The 16,508-nt window shown below is 43.3% G+C and overlaps 1 protein-coding gene across 2 annotated transcripts in view; it reads right to left on the bottom strand.

Moving 5' to 3' along the window:
• LOC123807973 (myocardial zonula adherens protein) overlaps positions 1–16,508 on the bottom strand; it is an 88,997-nt gene that overhangs the window by 38,410 nt on the left and 34,079 nt on the right. For both annotated transcript variants that reach the window (XM_045822106.1, XM_045822105.1), the window contains exons 7-10: positions 13,352–13,477; positions 12,355–12,483; positions 7,158–7,237; positions 5,565–5,670 (exon numbers count right to left, since the gene is read on the bottom strand). In XM_045822106.1, coding sequence (XP_045678062.1) covers positions 5,565–5,670; positions 7,158–7,237; positions 12,355–12,483; positions 13,352–13,477 — 441 coding nt within the window. The remainder of the gene's footprint in view (positions 1–5,564; positions 5,671–7,157; positions 7,238–12,354; positions 12,484–13,351; positions 13,478–16,508) is intronic.

Here is a 16,508-nt window from a genome sequence, read left to right as displayed (position 1 = left end):
TTTTGAGGGAGTCAGAAGTTATACATGAATTTTTGATGCATGGGGTAACCTGCACTTTGTTCAAGAATCAACTATACATCATCTCAACCCTTAATAAAACATCCTTTCAGGTACAGACTGTTATTAATCCTGCTTTACAAACAAGAAACTAGTAACTTTTTGAAGGTTCCACAACTAGTAAATGCAGGTATGTCTGCTTCTAAAAAATCAACACTCATCTCCATTCTAGGCACACCTGCGTTGTATATACACTGAAGGCTCTCTAGATGTACTTTTCTGGGGCCTCTACTATACGGGTGCAAACAGATTCTGGGCCTGGGAGATGAGTCATGTGGACTTGAAAAAATAAATGAGAAGTCCTGCTTTGCTACTGGCTCAAGAGCCAGACACTAGTAACTCAAACCTCAACGCTCAGAAGAGTTAGGTACTTATCATCCATCCTCCCCCATCCAGTTTGTTTCCACAAAAACAGTTGCATTCTAACAAGAGAGTCACCCTTAAAAAATCTAAGGGATGATAATTAAATACTTTCAAAACCATTTCTTAGGAATTGCAAAAATGTTCTGCCCTGTCTTGCACTTGAGAAGTGGTCATTGTTAATACTATTATTTAAATAAGGTATTAATTATGTCTTTTTCTTTCTAAGGAAGGTTCATGAGGCCAAGACTAAGGCTTCTGTGTAGACAGAAGTGAGTAACTTAATCCAGGGCACAACCAGACATGTGCACACACAAGCACTCGGGGAAGAGAATCCAGGGCAACCACGTTTGGTCTCTCTGTTAGTGGTGGGTTCTCAGCTTCCACTGGAATTGGATTCTGTCCCTTTAAGTCTCTACTACCTATTTAACAAGTGTCTCTAAATCTTCCTGCCTTAGTAAGAACTTCTCTCTAGATGGACATGGATAGCCTCTGGGAAATTTTACCATCTGGACACCACCAGGCCAGCATGGCTATTAAGAGTGAGCTGTCTGGATGGGGCTGATAGGACCTTCAGAGGGTCACACGCTTGGACCAGCCTCCCACTTCAGTGCTCCTGGTCCCTGCTGACTGGTCTCCCTGGATTTCTCCCCCTGAACCTTTCCTACCCCAAGTTTACTACCAGCTTTCCCCCTCAGGCACAGAGGTTTCTTAAGGACCTAGACCTGAAAACCCAGCATGGAAACACATACCACTGTTCTAAGAATACAGAACGTCAGTTCTCAATCCTGGCTGCAGAGTGGAATCTTGTGGGGCCTAAAAAACCAACCACCATCCCCCCATGCCCAGCCCCTCCCTCCTACTCTTATCTGCTGGGTTCTGGAATTTTTTTTAAATTTCCAGTGATTCTAATAAGCCATCTGCATGGAGAAGTGCTAACAAGAAAATCAGTTCATTGCACCTTTGCACTCATTAAACGTCTATATTATAGAAAGGGTTGGGGAGTGCATTTGCTTTCTGCAAAAGAAAATTCTAAAAAAATAATGCCTCCTCTGAAACTGAAAGGCAACCTCTCCAGACACTTTCTGTTAGAAGAAACATGTCACTGGTCACAATCACAATGTGCAACTAGAAGGAAGTGATAAAATAAAAGGATGCTAAAGTTGAAGTGAAAGGGTAAAGGAACTCTTATTAGATTGCTATTTATTCAGCTGAATAGTATCATTGCCGGTTGGCAAAACAGTGAATCCACCCATTTTTAAGGGTGAATAAGAATTTGTTTTCTCCTCCAGATAATTTCCCCCTTGGCGAAAAAGCTGCTTTGGCTGGCTGGGGACTGGACCTTGGTGAGTGCAGGCAAAGAGGCATGAAATGTCCCTGCTGACTGAAGACACAACACTTACAGATGTGTCAGGGTGTTCACTGCTCTGGACTCAGTTCCTCCGTGAGCCCCTGGTTCCTTTACTGGCAAACTCAAGAATGCAGCCTGCTTCAGGCAAAGGACCTAATCCAGGGCGGCTTTTTGAGAAGAGCATGAAACCCAAGCACAAGAATAACGGACTCCAGCCAGGAAGATCCAGAGCCCCTCTGCACTGCTCCCCACCGTGCACCGGCCCTGCATGGGCGAAGTGCAGGTGGACGGCTGGGGAATGGTGAATGAGTGAAATTCCCCACAGGTGCTCTTTTTTTCAGTCCCTCTAGGTTTTCTGGCAAACCCTTGAAAGTCTAAAGGACCTTATGTGAGGCTTGTGGTTTTTTTTGTTGTTGTTTGTTTGTTTGTTTGTCAGAGCTAGAACCAGTTAGAAGAACAAGCGATGGAGGGAGACAACCAGTCCCTGACATCCATTCTTAAAGGAGACTTCATTCAGAATAAAGATCTAGCCTAGGGAGAGTATTTGGTCCCATACCTCACACAAAATTCATTGAGTTGTCTTTTCCAGTGAACTTGACCCCATTACATACACATTAATCCTTCATTTCAAAAAGGTTTTCTTACACACCCAAGTCCTTACTGAAATATTCTGTACCACAGAATGAAAATCAAGTCATTATTGAGCTATGGATTATAAAACCTAGGCTGGTCACATTTTATTCAAATTATTATTATTGTTATTAAGAAATTACACTCTGCTGAGGTGAAAGGAAATATATTACTTAACATTTAAGGATTCCAAGAACCTCAGTAATAATACCCGGATGAACTGAAAAAAGCAGCACATCACTTTAGTAAACTGAGTTTCTTCATAGACATTGGGACTAAAATGATGGGGACTGGATTCCCATTGTTGGCGAATGGGAAGCTATCACACTAACAAGCTTTCGGGCTTCCTGAGGGGGAAGGAAAACTGTCCCTAACATTTGCTGCCTCTGTTTCTAGGTCAAATTTGTCTTAATATCTGGGCAGCTAGAGTTCATGAATAAAAATATATTTCTCTTCTAAAGTCACAGTTCAAGGTTAACTAATTCACAAGTAACTAGTTCAGTAGTCTGGTTTTTCAAGATTTGGTCCAAAAGTCCTAAAGTGATTTAGTTATAGTTTTGCTGATTTGGGTCATTGTGAAAAGTAATAATAGTGCTGAGATCATAACACAGGTGCAGCCTAGTAAGCAAGACAGAATTCTTTATTTATGAGAAGCTTCTACCTCAATTTCTTATCTCAAAAAGGATACACCCAGAGTGAAAAGCTAAATACCTTCTCACGGCAGCCAGTGTTAGAAATGTTTTCATTATGTTGAACCAAGAGCTGATATTTTCTTTTTTGCAAGTGCCACCCAGTGGTTCCAGACTGGCCTTGCATTGCAACACAAAACCAAAACATACTCCCTCTTCTCAATGACTGTTACCTAAGAGTTACCTCAGCTCTCACGGCTCTCCTTGGCCATCTCTTCCCCAAGGCCTTCAACCATTCCCTGAATTGCTTAAGTCCTCAACTCCTTTCCAACCTGATCCTACTCTTCTGACTGTGCTTACTTGTCAATATCCCTTTTTCCATGTTTCTAACTGGTAAAAAAAAAAGTATTCACATAAATGGCTACAGCAATTAAGGTGTTAAACCACCCTTTTGTTGTATAAGTTGACACAGTGTACTGGACAAACACATTAATTTTTACTATCTGATTTAGATTTCAAATTCAGAATAAAAAGTCTCTTTCTCTAAGTCTCTATCCACTGTTGAAATCCAGCAGGCCCCTGATGGTGCCACCCTAAATTTCAGCCTGTGATTTCCTTCCAATGCCTGGGTTTTCCAGGCGCATCATCGGCACTTAGAGAAGCTCACCGGGGAGACAGACATTCAGTCACAGGTAGAAAAGCGAGGCATGGGCAGTGATCTTTACATGCTTCCTTATTTTCAGATGTAGATTTCCCCCACTCCCTTCAAATCGGTAGGTCCATTATGTTCCAGAAGTAAATTAGAAAACAGAGAATCCTAAACTGCTTTGAAAATGTCTTTTAAAAAAGTATCTCTGATTTCCATGCCAGTTGTAAACATTACAGATAACAACGGAATCAGAAGCCAACCAGTCTGAGGTTTTGGTCCCTGGTTCTCGAACATCAGCTAGGAAAACAATACAGACCACCACCCTGTGGTGAGGTGGGGGAAGTGCAGTGTGCGGCATTCAAGGAGCCACAGGCAGGAAAGACTAGCCCTACCCTAGACTTCACGCGTGTGAAATTCAGAAATAGGAAAGCTATGTTCTGGTAGCCATGGCTCCCTGACATGCTGATTGTGACAACACGATGCTTTCCCAAGGGAAACACACTCCTGGCACCGAGCCGGTGTCGAAATTGGGCAGGATCTACCTGTCACCGTTGCTGGCAGCACTCCCGCACAGGCGTGCAAAGGGACTGCGAAGGTGCTGCCTGGGTTCCTCACCCGAACCTCTGCTGCCCTTTCCCTTTTTCTCCTGCTCCCCGAGGCTTGCACAGAACCCAGCATAATACTCACAGGACTCCACACCGTGTGACTGGATTCCTCTTAGGGAAGCAGATTTTATCTCATGTATATATGCTTATCCTACACACAAGAAAGAAAGTGACCCTCCCCATCCTCACAATTCCCTGACTTTAATCCCACTCTAGTATCTCCAACATTTTATAATAATAAAATTATTTTACACTAAGAGATATACCTTTAAACTTCTATATGTGTCCTGTGTGCAAGTTATTTATTAGTAGATATACTTTTAATTTTAGTAACTCATTAATAAGAGTGGTAACTTTTCAGAGTACTGCTTTATATAAGGTAATTGGGGGGTTGTTTTTCATTTTTTTCCACTAGCAACCAAATGTTTAATTAAATTGAAAATGTTTTCCTTTGGGAGTTGGAGAATTAGATCCTAGAGAATTCTTACAGCCTTGTTAGTACTGACTGCTCTTTCATCTGACTGATTTCTTTATTGAGCAAGCAAAAAAGACGATAATATGTTATCAGCTTTATAGCAGCGTGAACCTTCTTCTATCGGGCAATCATCATGAGAGAGAGATTACATTAACACAGGTTAAAATAATTTTTTCCTCTTAGAGAAATGTAAATACTCAACTTACCTGTTTTTTTTTTTAATTTAGAAAATAGAACAGTAAACTATGCCCAGCCTACATAGCAGGTTACACACTTGGTTTCATACTACATAAACAGTTAAGGAGAGGAAGGGTGGTAGAAAAGTGAAAAGATGAATAATAGGAGGAGGAGGAGAGAATGAGAGAAGGCAGAAGAAAGGCAGAGCGGCAGACAGGAAAAGGGAATGAAAGAGAAACACCCGGAAATGAAAGGGTGAGCAGTAGCTAGGGGAGAGGCGGGCAGTGGGGAGCACAGAGGCCAGAGCTGAACTGAACTTTCCCTGTTGAACTTCCCTTCCGTCCTGGAGCTGTAGGCACCTATGGAGGGCACAGGGCATCGCTCTCCTTTGAAAGTGGGTGAGCTGTGTAGTGCACCTCACAGCTTTCTTAACTCCAACTTTTGATCTGGAGAAGGCTCCCTTTTAGAGGGACAGTCACCATGGGGGACATCTGAGAAAATTCCCCTCTGGGCCCAGATGGTAGTGACCTGAGCAAGCTTACTGTGAGCCACAGAAAACTGAGCTGAGACTCAGATCTGGCTCTAGGGCTGAGGGAGCAACCCCAGGCCCAGGACCTTTGACAAGGCTTACCTCCTCAACCATCTGCTTGACCTTTTTCTGCTGGCAATGCACCATGTCATCTAGATGTCTGATCCGTTCCCGGAGGCTGGCAGACGCCTCCTCCAGCTGCTGATACCTAACACAGATAGAAGAGACAGCAACTGAGTCCTGTACCAAAGCAGCAGCACCAGCACAGGAAGTCACTGCTTGAAAGGATTGTTGCTGAGAGCAAGGAAGGGAACTGCAAGAGGCACTCTTTAACGTGTGTGTATCCTATGTGACTACTCCTCAGCCAGCCTGCCATAGAACAAATACAGGACTCTTTTTCAAGTTTCCACTTGTAAGTTTTACCCTGTGTAAGGCCAGTTACTATACTGCCCAGGCACTGAGAGAGTATTTGTTGGTACCGCGTGCAGGTATGGAAGGTTCTCTGTTTTGTAGTGACTACAATATTGGAACATCAAGTGAATTATCTTGATTAGGAGAGCAGAGGAGGAGGGGCATCTAGCAACACAACAAAATATCTAAAAGCAGAGCTCCCAGCAGAGTCCTGGGAAGTCTGGAATTATCACTGCTCTATATATGATTACTTTGGGAAAATGGGAAACATGTTGAAAGACCTCCCTGCATCAGAATGGAGCAAACCACATCCTAAAACATTTCACACTTTGGTTTTAAAAAAGCAAAAATTATTCTCTGACTTTGCTGGTTTCAAAGAAACCAAAAGAAGCAGCAGAGGGACTCTCCAGTTCTTTGGCCTCTGGACCGGAGCACAGGGTCAAGGGTGTGGTGGCGAGCTTACCACGTCCCACCTCTGCCAGGCCCCTCCTCAGCACCACCTAAAGACCAGGGAAGATGTCTATAACGTCACAAACACTGAAATTGCATAAGAGGAAGGAAAAGAGATATTTTTTTTTCAGCAAATGATATGTGGCCAGCAATACACCCAACAGTTCCCTCATAGTAGCGCTGTGCGATGTGAGATGAGCGCTGTTATAATCATCACAATCTCCTCCTCCTTTAACAAAGAAAAGAATTCCCATTTTCCAGATAGGCAAAGAATCCCAGGGAGGTTAAGTAACTTCATCCCAACCTTGTTCTCCTTCACCAGAGGGCTATGCATGGCCTCTCGGCCTTTCGATCTAGAAGAGACCAGACTGTGAACTGCTTCCACATTTTCCACACCAGGCTTTATATGCTCAGAGACAGGGGACAAGGTGATGTTTGACCAAGCAATGTTTGGAAACAAAGAAAGATATTTTAAAATTAGTTTCCGTGACAACAATATTAATCATAGTTGATGTGTCTCATCCACAAGGTGCATCCTGTGGAGTTCAAGGTTACGGAGAACCTTGATAGACTGAACTTTTGCACTTGTGACATTGCAAAATGGAACTGTGTCCCACTGCACTAACAACCAGCCACAGGCCATGGGACATGGCTGCTAAGCTCCTAAAGAAACCAGCCTCCATACTGGAAGTGCTCAAGCAACGTTTCTGCACGTGTAAGTCTGCAGGAAGAGATGACCAGAGGAGTGAAAAATGAAAGGGCCAAGTGAGTCCCCAAACACACGGCATGCCCACCATCAAATTCCATTACAAGATAAAGGGTGTTGCATCTTACCTTTCGTTGTCAGAATCAGTTATTTCCCCTGACATTTCAGTTTCATGCTCCAGGAGCTGTAGTTGCAGCTGATGGCGTTCCTAAAACACACAGACACTATTTTCATCAATGGATTAAACCAAGTTGGACAGAGACTGTGTATCTCTATCAATTCCAGCACTAGTGAGTTCAAGTCCATATAAAACATCCCATGGGTTTTACACACCCACTCACCAGAGTCCAAACAAAGCTCAAAAATGCCAAATTTATTGGTGCGTTTATAGGTATATTTATGAATTAGAGCCAAACATCTCAGATAAAGCCATTCAAATATTCTGTCAGCCTAGACTCAGATGTTTTGTGAAATTTACAGTTCCAAATAATGATAATCAATGCTTTAAATCAGTGGCCTGTGACACAGCAAAATTCTTGATGATTTTCTCTATCATCAACAAAGAGGCTCTGGAAGTTAGCCTGTACACTAAGCTGGGGGCTGCTTACACAGGCATGTTCCCACGTAACACTGTGCTGTGGTAGGAAGAACAATGGCTCCCAACTATGTCCACATCCTACTCCTGGACACCTCTGAACGCGTTGCCTTACATGGAAAAGGGAACTTCGCAGATGTGATGAAGTTAATGGGGAAATCGCCCTGGATTATCCAGCTGGGCCCTTATTGGAAGGAAGCTTAGAGTCAGAGAGAGACAGAGACTGGAAGATGCTACATGCTTTAAAGCTGGGGAGTGGGCCATGAGTCAAGGAATTTAGGCAGTCTCAAGAAATCAAAAAAAAGGCTGGGAAATGGTTCTCCTCTTGAGCTTCCAAAAGGAACCCAGCCCCACCAGCCCATTGATTTTAGAATTTCTGACCTCCAGAATAATAAGATAACAAATTTGCATTGTTTTAAGCCACTAACTGTGGTGATTTGTTATAGGAGCAATGGAAAACTAATACACACATCAAACTGTGCATTAAGATTTGTAAACTTTGTTGTTTATATGTAAATTAGAAGTTTACCCAAAAAGCAATATAGAATCTGGACAATTACTTCTTTGGAGAGAGTGGGAAATGGTAATAAAAGCGTAGTGCCCCTCATAACCAAAATTATGCTAGAAATACATTATCAATGTTTGTGTAATAAATTTCCTTAAAACGAAGTTGACCAAATCCTGCTCACTGAGAGGAGATTGTTTTACTTTAGGCCCTCCTCTAAGCACTTCTGTGCCTCATCTTTATTCTCAGAAACACTCCCCTAATAAACTCTTACTCACTGTATAGATGCCAAACCTCTTTTCTGCCAAATTATTAAAAGCAAACCTTTGGAAAGTCAAGTCCCACAATGTCTGAAGCTGTATGCTGTGATACACCAAGGAACAGACCCAAGAGGTGGGAGCGGTCCGCCTCGACAGGAAGAATGTGTCCCCATAGACATAGTCAGAGTCATGAAGGAAGACCAGCTTTGGATGAGGTGCTGTTATCCTCTCTCAGTAAGTACAGCAAAAGCACATTCTTGCCGCCCAGCCAGAGCAGAATGCACCCCTTACCTCCGCGTGGTAGGCTATTGCCTAGAAGTTTAGTGATGAACCTTTCACAGGTGAGCCTCCCCTTCAGTCCCCCCAAAAAGCTGTCATAAAGTAGGCAAGGCCTAATTTATAGCATACTTTAAAAAATCAAGCCCTGGCTGGTGTGGCTCAGTAGATGAGCACCAGCCTGTAAACCAAAGGGTCTCTGGTTCAATTCCCAATCAAGGCACATGCCTGGGTTGTGGGCCAGATCCCCAGAAGGGAGCACATGAGAGGCAACCACACATTGATGTTTCTCTCCCTCTCTTTCTCCCTCCTTTCCCATCTGTCTAGAAAAATAAATAAAATCTTTTTTAAAATTCAGTATTTTTCTAAATTGAGGTAAACAAAATCATAAGTATACACTGCCCAATAATTTCTTACATTTGTATGTACCTGATCACCTGCTGAAACCACCACCCAGATCTAGGTGTAGAATATTATCTAATCTGTGGAAGGGTCCCTGGGAGAACATACTCCTTAAAAGACTGTTACTGACCAAAGAAAAGTGCTCTGAATACAATGCTCAAAAAGAGAAACTGAAAATTATTGTACATAGTAGAGAGGCCATTCAAAGGCACACAATTTGTCTTTGAGTGAAATCCAAAACTCAGTGCAAGCAGGACACAAACACTGCCTCCCTTCATGCCTGTGGACACGCTGTTCACATAGTGTGTGACAGATTTGGCACAATTCCCACTTGCAAAGATTTATCCCTGAAGGGGGAAGAGCAGTCAGTCGGTACCCTAATCTCAGCTAAATAAGGGAAACATTTCTCTAGGCTAAATGGAAAAGAAGATTTAGGGAAAGAACAATAAATTTTCAATCACTACAGAAAAAGCCATCAGGATTCAGGAAACACTTTGCATTACATTGATTCTGGCAGGGAGGGCCGGCCTTACCACCCCGCCTCTCCCTGCCCCCAGCCTCTACCCATACACCCCTCTGGGGGCTCCACAGGGAAATCAGGGGAAGAGTGGGGAACTCTGAATTACAAGGGTACAGAGAAGATAAGCTATAAAACAGATCGAACTTAAAAAAAATGCTGACTCTGGGCAGACACTTAAGCAAGTCTATTAACAACATGAAAGTCAGAGCCCCTGATTTTTGAGCCCCTACTATGCATATGCCAGACACTGCACTTAACACTTAGTATGGGTTTTTCTTATTACTCCTCACAAAAGCCCTAAGAATAAGAATTGTGATTATCAGCCTTTTACAGAAGAGGAGACTGAGTCTGGAAAAGACAAGCCGCTGCCCACAACCAGAAAGAGAGGCAAGACTCAGACCCCAGGTCTGTCTGACTGTAAAACCTATATTCTTTTTTTAATAATTTTTTATTTTTCAATTACAGTTGACATACAATATTATATCACTTTCAGGTGATTAGACATATAATTTTCAAAGTGATCATCCCAACAAATCTCATACCCAGCTGTCACCACACACAGTTATCAGAATATTACTGACTGCATTCCCTGTGCTGTACTTCACATCCCTGCGACTGTTCTGCTGCTACCAACTGCCAACTTGTGCTTTTCAACTCCTTCACCTTTTTCGCCCATTCCCACAGCTCTGCTCCCACCCGGTAACCACCACACATTCTCTGTATCTATGAGTCTGTTTCAGGGTCTTCTTTAAGAAGAAGAAAAAAGGTAAAAATATGAACAATAAAATGGCAATAAATACATATCTATCAACAATTGAATCTAAAAAACAAAATAAATGAAAACCTATATCTTTTTGTGTGTGTGAAAACCTATATTCTTAATCACTGCAGGGACAGAGTCTCTGTAAGATAGTCTCCCAGCCCAAACCAGCCCCTCCCCCTACTTGCTCACTTGCTTCTTTATCCTGCAAGGCAATCTGTCACGCTTTGGGAGCATTTGTGTTAATATTCACCTTCTGCTCTTGGAGGAGAGTGGTAATATAGAGAACATCCTCCCAAGTTCTAGAACAGGCCCACGTTGCCTGACCTTCACTACCACCACCTCCAGCTATAACGGTGGGAAACTGGAACCCACCCCTCCCTTCTTTTGGTGTTGTTTCTGTCAGTGCTGACTCTGACTGATATGTAGCTTGTAGAGGAACAGCATGGTTGTATAATAATCTTAGGAACTAGTTTCAAAAGATACGGGTCCTGACCTTCACACATCTCAGCTCTGGGTGATTTGGTGACCTTCAACCATGGAGCCAGGATGACATGAAGTCATGATGATATAAATCCAGGATGACTAAACCAGGATGATGCACACGGGACCATCACCTGCCTTATCAGAACGGATTGTGCACGCCTGCACGTAAAGAACTCTGCAACCCCCTCCCTTGATCTCTCTGCTCTGTTCCCCTCTCCCTCCTTATAAAGCACCTTTGCCTCCAGCAAGAGGTGGAGATGGGCTTTGAGACGTGAGTCCCTCATCTTCTAGATGGCCGGCATCTGCAAATGAGCCACTTTCCTTGACATCAGCACCTGCCTCTCGAGTACTGACTTTCGTAGCGGCAGGCAGCTGGACCTGTGTTCCGTTACAGAACCAATACTGATGGTCTTAACCACGTCATTTATCTTCTCTTCAATAAAAGATAGGATTCTGTTTTCCCAAGGGCTACAGGTGAAATGGTAATTGACTCCTTAGGTGTTCAAGTCCTTCCCAAATAAAGACATTCCCTAACAGGGGAACCTGCAGCAAGCCCTGAAGCTCCACGGCACTGAATTTAATGCAGGTCTCACTCTGGTTAAACTTCACCTTGTCAGGGGAGGAGCTGAAGCTGCAGACATCAGGGGTAAGGAGACCTCTTCTCAGAAGAAAGCCCAGATGTGGAGCTTGCTCCCATTGTCATCCCCCTCCCTCCACCATCAGCCTGGAGAATCTCAGCACCTAGCGTGGGTACAGGGTGCTAATACGTCCCACCATCTTGGCAAGTTGCCAGTGTTCTGCAAACTCACATGCAGCTAGAGAGCCATTTTCCAGAAATCAGTCCCAACCTTGGCCCTCAGCTACCACCCCTCCCCCAGGAGTCAGCTGTCACCTGCAAAAGGTCACTCTCTCCTGTCTTTTTTCCCCTTCCTTCCTTCCTTTTCTCTTTCCACTCTCCACCCTTTTCTCCACTTCCTGCCTAACCTCTGGCATTCCCTTTCTCTAGGCCAGCTTCACTATCTCAGCCAAACTCCGGCCTTCCCCACACATCCCACTAGTCCCACCTTCGGCATGCCTACCCTACCCACAGAGAAGTGTGGTGTCCCTGACTCTCAGATGTGACATGTCAGGGAAAAGCTAACCCTTCAGACACATGCCCCAGAAACAACAGGCTTGGGGAGTGGACACAATGTCTAAATAGGGCTTGACCACTCAACAAATAAACTAAGTTTGTGCTGAGCGCCTGGCAAAGCAGGGCTGCTAAAATACTCACTTTTGGTAAATAATTTAATATTTAATGTTTTTTAAAGCATCAAAATAGTTACCACTGAAAAATTAGAACTTTCTTGGACTTCCTCATACTTTATTTTATAGTTTTGTCCTTTTTTGAACTCACACATTGCAGGGCTGAGAGGTGTCGGTGTCGAGGGGAGCTCAGACCTTCAGAGAGGCCTGCAGGGGAACTGCGGAAGTGCAGTGGCATCTGGGCACGTGGCAAGAGACAGAAACTGTGTCTGTTACCTTTTCCATGCGTTCGATCAGCCTGTCCAGCTCCCCGATCCTCTGGTCTTTCTCTTCTAGGCTGATCTCTGCCGCCTGCATCTTTTTATTGGCTTCTTCAATCGCTTTCAGAAAACTATTGGTTTCTTCCTGAAAAAGCAACACACTGTCCTCAGCAGAGCCGTGGAGTCTCTAGGCCACCCACCAGGGTTTTGCTAAACCACAGTGCCTCTTTAAATGCATGATCTTGGGGCCTAGATTTAGAACTCACAGATCATGAACTCAACTTCCATGATTCTGATTCTTCTCTATAAATAAAGACATATCACATGGCTTTTTAACACACCTATTTTCCCCCTTGAGTCCTTATGTCTAAAAAGAGCCTACAAATGTTATTTATCCCTTGACTAGATGCTCAGAATGTTCAGTGTATGTGCCAACAATGCAAAGGAGATTAAGACCAAATCTGGAGTTGAATGCAGAATGGCCACATTCTGCAGAAGGGAGAAACTCTCTTACTGCAAAGCACCAGCTCAGTCAATCAGTCAGCACATTTATTATGCCTGTAAGGTTATGGCAGACATGGAGTCCGTCCCTTTAAGGAACCTATACTGTCCTAGAGAAGCCAAGATGTGAGACATACAGCCCCACTCTAGTAACAGGTACGACAGAAGGCCACAGCAAAGAATGAGACGAGAGTGGGGCTTCCCAAAGGCAGGGATACCTCTAGCTGTGTGAAGGGAATGAATGAGCAAACAATAAATTCCTTGACCCCTTGCCCAGTAGTCAGTCCACTAACTCACCTCTAAGAAGAAGCCCTACTATGGGGTGGGCAAAAGTAGGTTTACAGTGGTGATACATGAAACATTTTATTCTTGCATTATTTTTTTATTAATCATTGTATTATTTTCCATATGAACAACTGTAAACTTACTTTTGCCTACCCCTGTACTTAAACCTCACTGATAATAATGGTCCAAGAGCTCTGTTCTCCTCTCTGCAGCTACAACAGACCTACCAGGAGCGCCTCTTTCTCGGCATTGTGCTTCCGCTGCTCCTCATACAGCTTCTCCTCGTACTGGCTGTACAGCTTCCTGGTCATCTCCCTCATCACCTCAGCGTTGGCTTCGTGGGAGGACTCCACCTGCAGAGAGACTCATTTCAGAGCGATGGCTTTGGCAGGTGCCAGGGCATCAAGTCTCGTCACTCTGTATGTGTCATCATGTGCGGACACACAGAGGAGTGGACGCATCGATCAGGGGGCCAGCCGTAGACAAGAGGTAGCAGAAACGAACGGCAAAGGACAGAAGATAGGAGGAGAAGGGGTGAACAGATGCAGAGAAAGGAAAACATGGCACTTTATGCTAATTTACTTGATATTATCAGAAAAAGGTGTTCTGCATAAGTGAATTTTTCAAAAGACAAGAACTTACATAAGTATTGAACCAGCCCCCCAAATTTAGCCATTTTTAAATTTCATTCTTTCCAAAATGTGGCCTTGCTCCACTAGCCTATTAACCTGTTTCTTAATGACTTTTTCTGTCTATTGTTCTTTTGATCCTGAAATTTGACTGTTTTTTACTCTATCAGTTTTAATTAATCTTCTCCTCTGGATAATAGGCCCATACCCTGTTGGCCCCAGAAAGATGTTTTTTTTTTTAATCCTTGAGTATTCTATTGCAGGCTGAGAAACTACCTTATTAGAATTGGGTCAGAGTAGAATAAACTCTAAAATTAAAAAATTATATGGTTATCAGTAGGAGGAAGGAGGAAGTAAGAGAGCAAAGGGGACACTACAGATAATATTCAATTTCTGAATATACTTTGTTTTGTAGTACTGACTGTGAAACCAAATAAATAATTTACCTGTTTTAAAAAACTAAACTTCAAAAGAATATCTAATCAAGAACACTCAATGGGAACAAAATAGCCTTTTCAACAAACGGTGCTGGCAGACTGGATAGACACACTCGAAAGAATAAAGCTGGATCCCGAGCACACCACGCATGAAACTTAACACACTGTTTGCGGGTAGTTTTATTGGGCGCTCTACTACCAGTCAATGTAAAACGTATAAATACGTTTCCCGCATACAATGTGTTAACTCAAAAATGGATAAAAGACTTACATGCAAAAGCTAAAACTATAAAACTCTTAGAGGAAAACATAAGGTAAATATTTGTGGCCTTCGATTCAGCAACAGTTTCTCAGACATGACATCAAAAGCACAAGTGACAAAAAAATAAACAAGGAAGCCTGTACGATCCTATTAACCAATGTTGTCCCAATTCTGGCCTCATAGTATTCAATATTAAAAACTTCTGGGCTTCGACAAACAAGCACTGTAATTATAGCTATTGAAATTAAATTTCTTAACAACAAAAAACTTCTGTGCTTCACAGGATACCATCAAGAAAGTGATGGAAGAAAAAACATTTGGGAGAAGAGAAGAAAATAACTGCAAATCTCCTATCTAATAACTTGTATCCTGAAAACATAAAGAATAATTACAACTCAATAATAAAGTATAAATAACCCAATTTAAAAATGGGCAAAGAATCTGACAGACACTCCAAAGAAGAGATACCAATGACCCACAAGCACTGGAAAGGATGCTCAATGTCACTCGTTATTGGAGAAATGCAGATCCACACCGAGAAACCACTTCACACTCACTAGGGTGGTTATCATCAGGAAGGTAATGAAACACACGGTGAGAATGTGGAGAAAGGGGAACCCTCTTACACTGCTGGTGGACATGTAAAATGCTGCAGGCATATCTCTAGGCTGCCTTTCATATTGTTTGATATTTTTCCCCCTACGTGCATACATTACTTTTGAGCACATTATGTCAAAAGCGTAGGGAAACCTTTGAAGAGAAGTTGTCCACACGGAGTTGAAGCTGTCCCATTGGTCGCACTAGTCAATCACTGAAACATTCCCACCGGGTTTGGGCAACACTAAACTGGGAGCTCCTCATGGCTCGGGAGGACCCAGTTTAGGAAAAGAGAAAAAGTCAGTGGGGTTGTGGGCAGGCAGGGCTTAGGGTGGAGGCAGCCCTGTCTTTGCCTGTGACCTTCATGTCTGTGACCCTTAATTTCAGCTTCTTGTTGCTGTAGAATGCTGAGTCTCTCTAACCCTGGATAAGTGTGATGTACTCCAACCTCGATGGGTTACATGATATTTACTCAAAGATGCCATCTAGGCCCTGGCCGGCCCCAGGTTTGCAGGTTGGATTCCCCGTTGGGGCACACACAAGAAGTAATCAATGAGTGCATAAATAAGTGGAACCACAAACTGGTGCTTCTCTTTTTTTCTCCCTTTTTCCCTCTCCCTGTTTCTTTCTCTCTCTCTCTCCTCACTCTCCCTCTCTCTAAAACCAATTTTTTAAAAAAGATGCCCCCTAATTCTCCTTTCTTGTCACTAGACATATTTTAGTACCCAGAAGCCACAAAATGGAAAATCCTGAACAGAGGTTACCGTCAGCTGAGGGAGACCCAGTGCGTCCTGCACCCCATTTCCACTGCAAACACAGACTTCTAGGAAGGGCTCCATCCCTTGAGTCCTGTTTCCTCTGCACCCAGGTCACATGAAACACTCTAAGTCTTACAACTGTATTTATTTGGGAGGTAAAGTAAAGCCTTAGTCCCCACAACAGGCAACTGTGGGCTGGATTTAGGGGCTTAGCTTCCCTGAGAGGAGCCAGACTGCCAAACTGCCTGGTGACGTACCCAGATGCCTGATGCCACCCCTGGGATAAACAGGAATGCCCAGGACGGACACACATAGTAGATATTCAGTACTGGGTGGGGCAGAAGTAGGTTTGCAGTTGTTTGTATGGAAAATTAATAAATAATTAAAAAATAATAATACAAGAATTAACTCTGTTTCATGTACTCACAATGGTAAACCTACTTTTGCCCACCCTGTATTTGTGGAGCGAAATACTGGATAAAGCTCCTGAGTTGGGAAAAGACTTAAAACAGTAATTTCAGACTTTTTCAGAAACACACCTCCTTTTCCCTTTTTTTCAAAGTAACTCTCACTCAGAAATATAACATGTGAAACAATAAGAAGAGCGTGGTGTTTGAAGTGACAGCAAAGAGGAGCTGAACGCTCTAGAGCTCTCCACCCCCTCCCCTTCCCAGGGGACTTGTGCCCGGCCATGTGGACGG

Source organism: Phyllostomus hastatus, unplaced genomic scaffold, assembly GCF_019186645.2.
Source record: "Phyllostomus hastatus isolate PE091 unplaced genomic scaffold, TTU_PhHast_1.1 phas_scaffold_501, whole genome shotgun sequence".
NCBI lineage: Eukaryota > Metazoa > Chordata > Mammalia > Chiroptera > Phyllostomidae > Phyllostomus > Phyllostomus hastatus.
The sequence above is the reverse complement of the archived record's forward strand: the minus strand, read 5'-3'. Positions and strand labels throughout refer to the sequence as shown.